General features: G+C 36.8%; 1 protein-coding gene across 1 annotated transcript in view; it reads right to left on the reverse strand.

Moving 5' to 3' along the window:
* wdr46 (WD repeat domain 46) overlaps positions 1 to 11,049 on the reverse strand; it is a 28,281-nt gene extending 17,232 nt beyond the window's left edge. Inside the window, exons 1-5 of the mRNA XM_079827282.1 lie at positions 10,956 to 11,049; positions 10,040 to 10,183; positions 5,710 to 5,790; positions 5,113 to 5,225; positions 3,621 to 3,708 (exon numbers count right to left, since the gene is read on the reverse strand). Coding sequence (XP_079683408.1) covers positions 3,621 to 3,708; positions 5,113 to 5,225; positions 5,710 to 5,790; positions 10,040 to 10,183; positions 10,956 to 11,018 — 489 coding nt within the window. The 5' untranslated portion in view covers positions 11,019 to 11,049. The remainder of the gene's footprint in view (positions 1 to 3,620; positions 3,709 to 5,112; positions 5,226 to 5,709; positions 5,791 to 10,039; positions 10,184 to 10,955) is intronic.
* Positions 11,050 to 11,797: the final 748 nt, after the last annotated feature.

Consider the following 11,797-nt stretch of genomic DNA (forward strand, 5'->3'; position numbering starts at 1 on the left):
AACTAGCCCAAAACAAGCTGAAGCCCCTCCAGGTCCTAGTGCCCGCCCAGTAGAATGTTATATATAGCCTATTTAGTAGAGATGTTCCGATTAGGGCTGTGCAATTAATCGAATTTCGATTTAGATTTTGCCTCCCAACGATCACCAAAATAGTACAATCGAGAAAAAAACGATGATTTTGCCATGTTCAGTTTTGCAAGAACACTCTTATTTTGTCTTGCGTTCTGAATGAAACGCGCACGCGTTCATCCGCCCCTCCCGAAGCCACAAACTCTCTCAGTTCGTGAGTCTCGTGTGCATATCATCCGCTGGAATTTAAAAACTCGGCGCGAGTAAAGATGGCAGAAGGAGGGCAGTTACAGCAGCGTTTGGTGAGCAAAAAAGGCAAAACCAACTCCGTTGTCTGGGAACAGTTTGGCTTCGAGGAAACAGACGACGAGCAGAAACATGCGACGTGCAAGATTTTCTACATGGTAGTGGCTGCAACGCAAGGGAACACCACGAATTTGTTTAACCACTTGAAAATTAAACACAGAGTGACCTATGACAATCTAATAAAGAAACAAAAACTGACGAGAGCAGGGGTGCCGTGTAAACGTCCTTTTTTCCCCTAATATTTTTCAAATAATTCTCTCTTTGTAAACTTTGTTCAATGCATGCGAGTGCTGCAGTATGTTTGAATATGACCAGTCGTTTTCACCGTCGTCACCCGGGTTTAGTGCCAGAAGACGTGAATAAGAAGCCGCGCGCAGTGAGAAAATGTATCTCTGTGCGCTCATCCGAGAGCGTGCACAGGTCTCACAGCGCGCAAATATTGAGTTCTCTTTCAAGTCTTGCTCTTGAACGGACAAACTCACACAAAACGTATGTCAACATGTCCATCTTGATGAGTATCCTAGCAGACATAGTCTGTATATGCCTTAAGTGAACTTTATACAGTCGATAAAGACGACGCATATCCGATCCGGATTGAATAGCTTTTGTAAGTTTAATAGGATTCATCTTTAATTTATGCACTCAAATATGCAATGTTATTTTACATTTGATACATTTCTGTACCTGAAAACTAATGTTAGACGTACCTGAAAAGCATATCTAGCCGAACCATATTGTTGATCTTATTTATTTGTGGTTATCATTTTTACGTGAATACTTTTATACTTTGATTTGAATATATGTTATATTATTTATTTTAATAGTTCAAAAAGTACAACAAATGTTACAATTTCAATTGAATTGTTGAAAGGTGTATTTTTAATAAATACAAACATTCCCAAAGTCATGATAAATAATCGTGTTACATAATCGTGATTTCAATATTGACCAAAATAATCGTGATTATGATTTTTTCCATAATCGAGCAGCCCTAGTTCCGATACCCTTTTTCCCTTCCCGATACCTGGGCTCAGGGTATCGGCCGATACCGAGTACTGATCCGATACCTGGGTGTGTATCTGTATATACAGCTGTATATACTACTAGCCTTGTATGAATTTCTAGAATTATTTTATGGTGTGTTTCAAACTTATCCCTTAATAAAACATGAAAAAATACATACAGTGAACTACTGTATTCATTACAGAATTTTTATTATCTGACATTCATTTGACAGTAATATTATTTATTTTTCTTAAGCGAAAAAGAACTTCAAATGCAGCCACAAATCTAACACTGCAAACTGAAAAAGGTATTTTAGTTGTACAATATAACAGTACTGTATAAAAAACAGTGCAACAAATAAATGTAGGAATATAAAAATATAGATTAATCAGAAAATAATCTCTTTACAACAAAACAAGTGAAAAATAAGCAACCATCTAGGCATTATTATTATTATTAGTAGTAGTAGTAGTAGAAGAGACGTATTATTATTACATAGAGACGTAGCTAAATCTACTGTACAGCAGTAGCCTAATATATTCTGTCAATTTAAACTGTTTTAAACCAAACTTTTATTTTGACGGGTTGCCGTGAAAATATTTCAGTGTCTGTGTTCCTTTAATGACAGTTTTCCCAAATGAAACGGTAAATTCTCATGAAGTGACAGTTTATGCATTCGTGTCCTCATATAGTGCCCATAGACTGTGAATATGGACGTAGACAAACTGGTGGAGTTTGCCGCTTGATAGTGACACACGGCAGAGATTATAAAGACAGCGGGCGAGTGTCACTCGCGTGTGTGTGTGTGCGCGCTCGCCATCCACACAGAGACGAAATACTGCTAAACAGCCGGTAAACAGCGGACATACTGCTAACACGTTTTCATTTCTTCTTCGCTGCTCTAAACAGTGGTTCTTTGTGGCAACACAGCACAACTTCCTGTGTCTGCAATGCATTCTGAGCACCGAAGAAGAACCGTGCAGTGGTTAGGCAAAGCTCGCGGTCATAAATAGGTCTTGTTTAAGAAAATGGTATCGGATCGGTACATGGGTTCAAGTACTCGCCGATACCGATGCCAGAATTTTTTGTGGTATCGGTGATATTTCCGATACTAGTATCGGAATCGGAACAACTCTACTATTTAGTGGGGGCGCTGTTGTTATAGTAATAAAATGAAAAGTAGAATACACAAATAAATAGAAGTTGCTTCTTTTTCTGAATAAATAAAGCAGTAATGATGTCAAAACACAAGCAAGACACTTGTAAATTAAATACTTTTATATACAGTTTATTTTTCTGTAATAAAATTTTATGAAATGGATGATGAAAAAGAATCCAAGGAGCACAAAAATTATTGTATTTTTTTTTTTTAAGCTAAAGACAGCATCAACTGATGCCATGCCACCCCCACTTCATGTGCACAAACATTACATCCAAATATAAAATATTTAGGTTACAACTGCATCTGTCTGGATAAAAAAAAAAAATCACTATAATAAAATAACTTTATTATTGTTATTTTCAGCGCTTTTAATATACTCTTATTATAAAAAGAACTTTATTAACATTTATTTATGTTTAACAAGTATCCTTTTAGAAAGGAGACCTCAGAAATCTGAAATCAGAATGAAAAAAAAAAAATGTTTTTGCTCAAAATGGTGGTTTCCAAACAAAGGGAAAAAATATAAACATATATCGGTATCGATATCGGCCAAAATTAGTTGAAAAATATCGGCATATCGGATATAGGCAAAAATCCAATATCGTGCATCCCTACTTTTTTCTTTACTTTGATTGACAGATGTAAAGGGTCTGATCACAAAGAATGCATTTTTGCTCTTAAAAACACGGAGCCGCAGTGCTGATGAATTGGGTCTAGAGGTGCATTTTTAAAGTTTGCATAGAAAATCTATTAAAAAGCAGCTGAGCTCACTGTAAACAGCACAGACTAATCGCATCATCTTCGCCAGAGCTTTGTGATTAGCCCAAAGCAGACTTCCGACATCAGTCTGTCCTGACCTCATACTGTGGTAATCTTATTCTTTAACACAGAATCATATTGGAAAGGCTTTTTGAAAAGGTCTGGTTCACATACAATCTCTAAGAGGTAATTTACCAGTAAAAACCGTTTGTGTGAAAGCGGCTACTGGCACCACATTCTTGCTTAACTGATCAACAAGTTCTGTTTATTATTGGCCTTGCTGCAGTTTCTAGTGTTCAAAAGTCCTAAAAGAATTCACCTTTGATCCAGAAGTGATGTCAACCGCATCTGCTATGTCATCTTGAGAGATTGTACATGTGTCTTCATCCTCGTCTCCTTCCAGGAAGCTGAAGACAGGCAGACAGACATAAGCTCAATGTGTGTGTAAATTTACTTAATGAGATTAAAAAATTAAGAACAGTTCACCAAAAACACACAAGCGTAGTTTAACCAAATGTCCAAGCTACTCTTTTCTATCCCGCTTATTTTTAACCTAAGAGCAGGCACTGACATTTGTAACTTGAATATTTGAGGTTTCTGGGAGAAATTCCTGAAAGAAGGGTTAACTTCAAACTCTCGGTTGATCAACCCAAACTTATTTTTTAAGCTTAGATGTTTTGCTTCCACATTTGTTGTAAATCGGTCACTCATCAATAGGGAACGCATGCGCTGAATGTACAGCTGCACGATTCTGGATAAAATTGAGAATCACAATCTCTTTGTTTCAAACTGAGATCACAATTCTCCCACGACAACTAAATAAAATAACATGTCATTTACTAGAGGTTCTGGCAAAATGTTAATTGCTGCAGTCTATTTAAAATGTATTTTAAGTTATTTAAAAAAAAAAATCAGTTTGCGAGAATGATTCAATGACTCGCTCATAAAGAATTCACTTGTTTCATTACTAACTGGATGAATCAGCATTTTTGAATGAATCTCCTAAATGAATGATTCAATGACTCGCTCATAAAGAATTCACTTGTTTCATTACTAACTGGATGAATCAGCATTTTTGAATGAATCTCCTAAATGAATGATTCAATGACTCGCTCATAAAGAATTCACTTGTTTCATTACTAACTGGATGAATCAGCATTTTTGAATGAATCTCCTAAATGAATGATTCAATGACTCACTCATAAAGAATTCACTTGTTTCATTACTAACTGGACAAATCAGCGTTTTTAAACAAATCTCTTAAATGAATGATTCAATGACTCACTCATAAAGAATTTGCTCACATGAACATGAATGTGCGATTATTTTAGCCAAACAAAAACTGTCCATTATGCTGCTTGATATTGCAAACTGGTATTTATCATCATATTTTATCATTTTACAGTTTACTGCACTTGTTATTCTTCTAGTTACTTAACTAGTGAATGAATCATATGACTAATGAATCATAAGTCTCACACATTCACAGGAAATAGTTTACTTTATTTAGCATTAAATGCACTGGTGGATAGTGGACCCTTTTCACAGACTGTGAAGATGCGGTATATGTTTTCTTACCATGCCATAACATTTCAGAAAACTAGTTAACACTGCTGTATGAGTGTTTCTAATACAACAAAGGAGGAGTGACGGCAAATCTTTCTCTTCTGACCAACATAATCGATCTCTCAATATTTTTTTTTCTCCCTCTTTTGGAAACATTTACGTTGAACTATTCTTTTAATCATATTTCTGGGGGTTTACAGTCAGTGTCATTCTTGTCATCTGCCACAATGTGTGAACTACATTACCCAGCATCCTCTGGAAGCAGGAGGTCATATCGTGCGGCCTGTTTCTGAGCGAGTGCAGACACGGACTCTGAGAACACAATGGTCTCTTTCAGCGTCCTCCGGGCTCCTGCGGGCTGATACATCCCAGAGAGAAAGAGCATGAAATCCAGTCCTCATATAAACACACATAATGGACATTTGGTGAATGAAACACTGATGTGACCGAAAAAAATGACCGCGATATACAATTTACTGTGAAAATCAGTAAAAGGACATTCCCATAGGTTCATGCATGATCTCACATGATTATATTTTATTGAAATGTAATATTTTTGTCATCAGTAATGTACATTAGGGTGTTTTGGGTCACATTTTCTGATCAGTATATTTTGAGGTAAATATCTTATTTCTGTGGTATTGAGATTGGAAATTTCACTGGGATCTATCATTTTGGTATCATAAAAATATTATTTCCAGCAAAAAACAACTTGCATAAATATTTTGAAGATATTACCCACCCCTAACAGTGACTTCCATTATACGGTGAATAGACTCGAAACAATAAATATACATGAATGCATTTGGACAAGTCTCTATGTATGTAGAAGATGGACTCACCGCTCTGCGTTTCTCTCCTCTCTTAAACTTCTGGAGCCGTTCTTTTGGTATAGGAGCCTCACCAGGAAAAGGGTCCTTTTTCTAAACAAACAATATGATCCGATGAGAAGCGCTGCTGAAATATTGACTCTTTGATTTTGCTCAAATTCGGACATTAAATGTGCAGTTAAAACAATTAAGGATGTGCTTAAGTTAGGGTGTTGGCGATTGTTATAGCACTGATTATTTGATAGTAGGGATGGGCGATATACCGGTAAACATGATTAACCGGTAGAAATTTGTAAGCCGATAGAGATTTTGGACTATCGTTTCTATTGCGGTTATGCTCACGTGACGTTGTCGTTCTGTGCTGTCTCGAAAAGCTTATCATTTGAATGCATCAATCACTTGTTTTTAAAGGGTTAGTTCACCCAAAAATGAAAATTCTGTCATTAATTACTTACCCTCATGTCGTTCGACACCCGTAAGACCTCCGTTCATCTTCGGAACACAAATGAAGATATTTTAGTGGAAATCTGATGGCTCTGAAAGGCCTCCATTGGCACAATGGCACTTTACACTCTCAAGACCCTTAAAAGGTACTAAAGACGTCGTTACAAAGTCCATCTCACTACAGTGGTTCTAAAATAACTTTACGAATCGGCGAGAATAGTTTTTGTGCGCAAAAAAACCCTAAATAAAGACTTACATAGTGATGATGATTTCAAAACAAGGCATCATGAAGCTTCGAAGCGTTATGAATCAGTGAGCCGAATCATGATTCGGATCGCGTGTCAAACCACCAAACTGCTGAAATTTGCCGATTCAAACCGCTGATTCGACTCACTGATTCATAACGCTTCGAAGCTTCATGATGCCTTGTTTTGAAATCGTCATCACTATGCAAGTCGTTATTTAGGGTTTTTTTGCGCACAAAAACTATTCTCGCCGATTCATAAAGTTATTTTAGAACCACTGTAGTGAGATGGACTTTGTAACAACGTCTTTAGTACCTTTTAAGGGTCTTGAGAGTGTAAAGTGCCATTGTGCCAATGGAGGCCTTTCAGAGCCATCAGATTTCAAATCAAATATCTTCATTTCCGTTCCGATGATGAACGGAGATCTGACGGGTGTCGAACGACATGAGGGTAAGTAATTAATGACAGAATTTTCATTTTTGGGTGAACTAACCCTTTAAAGTGCAAGGCTCCAATCAAAGCACTCACCGCTCCCCCAGCTAATTAGGTGCTTAGACCTACACGATCAGGCATAACATTATCCTAATATTGTGCTGGTCCCCTTTTTGTTGCCAAAACAGCCCTGACCTGTCGAGGCATGGACTCCACTAGACCCCTGAAGGTGTGCTGTGGTATCTGACACCAAGATGTTAGCAACAGGCGAGCAGGCTTATTTCATGTAAACAGGATTGAATTGCATCTTGAGGTGATACTTCAAATCTGTCCCAGCCACTGCTACTTTATTACAAGAGTTCATTACTGAACCATGGGCAATAATAATAATTTTAAATAATAAGAATATACAAATTTTAAATTGTATATGAGAATGTATATAATATTATAATGTTGTGTATAATACTATAGACACAGCCACTTGATTGAGCGATTTATTTGTGATGGAATAATTACTTTATAATTTTATTGGAGGTTTACACATATTACACACAGTTAATCTGAGCCGTGCATTAATTTAAGTGATGACGGATATTATGGGAGTGGCTTGATGCAGCGCAGGAGATGCAGAGAATTTGATCTTGACCCTTAAGAAACTTTAATACTGTCACTTTTCAAATCTGCTTCAAATTGAATTAAAAATGTAATTACAACATTGAAATAAAAATGTAAAGGGTGTACAAATACTGTATAAAACTGTGAATATAAATAATTGTTAATCATGTTAAAAAAAACAAAAGAATATGCATCATTGATCTATTATAACTTTTATGTTGGTTTTGTCGTTTAGCTGTTTCCTTATAAAGGTCTAGATATTCGTGTTTTTTTTTGTGTAATTTGCCAAGTTTTTTGCCAGGTGGCTTTTTTAATGATATGATGTCATTACGTTGCTGTCTTGACGCCAGCCAATCGCTGCATTGCTGATCATGGTTTCGAGTATCAATGCATCTGCCCTCTTCAGGGAAAACAAGAACGCGCAGTGATCTTAGATAATTTAATCCAGATATTTAAATCTAATCCACAAATTCGTTTGAAGAACCAAATTAGCCAGACATCAGTTATCACGATTAAAAGATCTGGGATCTGTCAAATCATCTCAGATGTATTAAGCGAGGTACGAAGAACGGACCCCAGGGGGATTTGGAGGCCAAGTCAACACCTCAAACTCGTTGTTGTGCTTCTCAAAGCATTCCTGAAGCATTTTTTCTTTGTGTCAGGGCGCCTTATCTGCTGAAAGAGCTACAGCCACCAGGGAATCCCGTTTCCATGAAAGGGTGTACATGGTCTGCAACAATGCTTAGGTAGGTGGGATGTGTCAAAGTAGCATCCACATGGATGGCAGGACCCAAGGTTTTCCAGCAAAACATGGCCCAAAGCATCACACTGCCTCTGCCGGCTTGCCTTCTACCCATAGTGCATCCTGGTGCCATGCGTTCCCCAGGTAAGCGACTCACACGCTCCCGGCCATCCATGTGATATAAAAGAAAACGTGACTCATCAGACCATGTGATGTGATGCTCACATGCCCAATGTTGGTGCTTTCGGCGGTGGACCGGGGACCAGCCCCATACGCCACAAACTGCGATGCCCTGTGTATTCTGACACGTTTCTATCAGAACAAGCATTAACTTCTTGAGCAATTTGAGCTACAGTGGCTCGTCTGTTTGATCGGACCACATGGACCAGCCTTCGCTCCCCACGTGCATCAATGAGCCTTGGCCGCCCATGACCCTGTCGTCGGTTCGCCACGTTTTTTTGTGTCATCGCGTATAACATCTGCTCAAACTAACATGTTCGCAAAGTTTGGAGATCTTTTATAGGGGAACATTGGAGGATGTTTAAAGGTGTCCTTTAATAAAGAGTCTGAAGCTGGGATAAACCAATATTTGTTGATAATAGATTTAATCTTGTGACTTTGTTTCGTGTAAAGCCCTATTCGGACGGTAATTGTTTCTAGTGCGGTCATAAGGTATTTTCATAATTTACAGGGGCTAGTCAGTGATTTTATTCCTGTCCGAATCCAGAATGTCAGTGTTTATCTCCCACCACCCACGTAAAAATCCCCGGCCGAATTACCTACTGTTTTTTGACAAACACCAAGGTCGTGGGGTCATTTAATTGCCGTCCGAATCCACATCTCTGAGTTTTCAAGAATATATCAGTTCAAAATTCACTGTTTACATCCTTTTTGACCACTGCAGGGCACCGTACGGTTGCGCTTCGCTGTAATTTGGATGCATTTGAAAGACTTTTATTAGTGAAATGCTGGTATTTACAAGAGCAATTCATTTCATCACCACTCAAAAAATAAAAAGAAGAAAAGCCCGTAAACATTTGAAATGGGCTGTTATTACGGCAGCAATTATTTATGTTAAAATAAACAGCTTTATGGTTACCTTGTTTAAATAAGAGGCTGTATTCACTTATTTCTGCTCATTTCCATGTGAAATAAAATGACATCCTTTATTTTGAGATAAAATACAAGACAGAAAACCATTTTACTATAATGTGCGTCTATATAGCTTCCTATTTTTAAACAGACTTTAATATCCTTATTATCTTTATTTTTTTCCTATTATTAAATTAAATATGCATACATTTTTATTATACCAAGCATATGCCATTTTATTTACGGCATACAATCATGTTATTGACCATGTGAGCAGTGCGTTCCCAGGTGCGCAGAATCACAAAACTCACTCCTCCACCGTAAATAAATCACCATCCGAATGCACAAGTTATCACTGAGGTGGCATGCACATTTATTTTAACGGACTTCCACGTGAGAAACAATTACCGTCCGAAAAGGGCTTATGTAAGAATGTAATTGACAGAGATTTTGTGTAATTTTCGTTTTCTTAGTTTTAATCTTTTTTTTTTTTTTTACACAAGACTTAAAACTGCATAAAAAGGCATAAACATCCTTAGTTTAAATTAAGTTCATCTAAAGAAATAACTGCAAATTAATTCATCCAAAGTACTATTTGTGTATCGGCACATCAGAACTAGTATTTGTGTGACGCTCCATAAGTGCTGACAGTATGAAGTCAAACAGGTGCCACAAACTCAAATCTAAACTAAAACAATGTTAAGCATTAGAAGCATTGATCTGATTAATATTCATAGCTTACAGTCACTGAATGGGAAAAACAAACTCTTACCTCTAATGGGGCACTTTCATCTTTCTTACTCTTTAATGACGTTTCTTTAACTGTTTCTTCATTCTGGTTCTGCACATCTTTATTCTGTTCTTCCTCTGGTCTCTGGTCTGTGTTTTCTGATTCCTCCCAATAGCGTTTTGAAGGCTGAGTGAGGAAAACACAACCACGTTCATAAAAGTTTTCATTTTTTACATTTTCAATAAGGAACAAATTACGTTACTTCCATGGGAAACAAATACAGACGACCATGACAACAACTGTCCCAGAACAATACAATATTTTATAACAATATTTACATGGGTGGGTAAATTATAAATGAGACTGTCCATGATACATAACTTTATTTTGCAATTAACCCTATAGTAAGTTATTTAATTATTATTACTCACCCATTAAATGTATAATTACACTGTAACACGGACACCTTCAAATAAAGTGTAACCAAAGAATAGTTTAAAACAATTTCTTAGAACTTTTTTTCTAGAACCTAGAGTATTTCAAACTTCATAAGATTTTCTATTCAAGAACTTCATTACTCAATGAGGATTTTTTTCGTAATGAATATTAATTCAAAACATGCTCTTTAGAAGAGGTTCGTGTAAATAATATAGAATAGTAGGTATGATTTTTATTCAGTACTATAGTATATCAAGAGTACCGCGATTTTACCACATGATATCATCAACCACAAAGTACACTTTTCAAACGACAGATTTACTCTTACATTATACCAAAAAGCTCAAGAAGAAAAGTCGAGTATAATTTTATAAATCTGTTAAAATCAAGAAGCTATGAGTTGAGCGATGATGACAACACCACATGTTTACTGTAAGTATCCGATATCAACACAGACACTTATACCGCGCAGTGAAAACAGACTAACGTTGTAGCCAGAGCAGGAATTAATAATGTTTACCTTTTTCTTGTTCTTTTTCCCCACGTGTTTTCTCGCTGAATCCTCCGGCATCGGCGCCGCCATGTTTGTTTTAGGACTGCAGGAGGCAGTCTCTTCTTCTGACGACTATTGGCGAGTGTCAACCAGATGAAAGGTGAATTAGCGCCACCTGCCGAACTGGAGTGTGGAGACGCGGCTAAATCTGTTCCAGTATATTCCTTTATTTATTTAATTAGATTAAATAAATAAATAAATAAATGAATTAGGTTTAAAGAGGATTTAAGTGAATAATAAATCAATAAAAACGTCTAATTGTAGTTGTGAAGTAATCAAATTTAAACTGTTTGCCAATAATATTTTATTTTAAAATATCCACACTCAAGATCTAATGTCTAATATCTCGAAAACGCAAACGTCATAACATTCAATTATTAATTACATGACTCATATAAATGATAACATATTTTAAATTCAAAACGGCAACATTTGATAAAACAGCATCATTGGATATTACTCAGTTGTTGAACATTTTGTATCGTAAAACAGTTGTCAAATGCTTAGTTACTTGCATCTTACAACATTAAAACTAAAGCGTTGCACTCGTTTTCTGTGAACTGTAAGCCCCGCCTTCTTTGATTTGATTGGCTATCTCAATCACAAGCGCTGTTAGAACGCGGAGGAAGACCAAATGGTACTTTTAGAACTTAACGTCATCCTAACAATACCTTAGTAACCGCTTAGCAATGCCTTAGCAACCACCCAGAACACCCTAGCAACCACCCAGAATACCTTAACAACCACCTAACAACACCCTAGAAATCACAGCAACCACCTAGCAACACCATAGCAACCACCTGGAACAC

This window comes from Gobio gobio, assembly GCF_949357685.1.
Source record: "Gobio gobio genome assembly, chromosome: 10".
NCBI lineage: Eukaryota > Metazoa > Chordata > Actinopteri > Cypriniformes > Gobionidae > Gobio > Gobio gobio.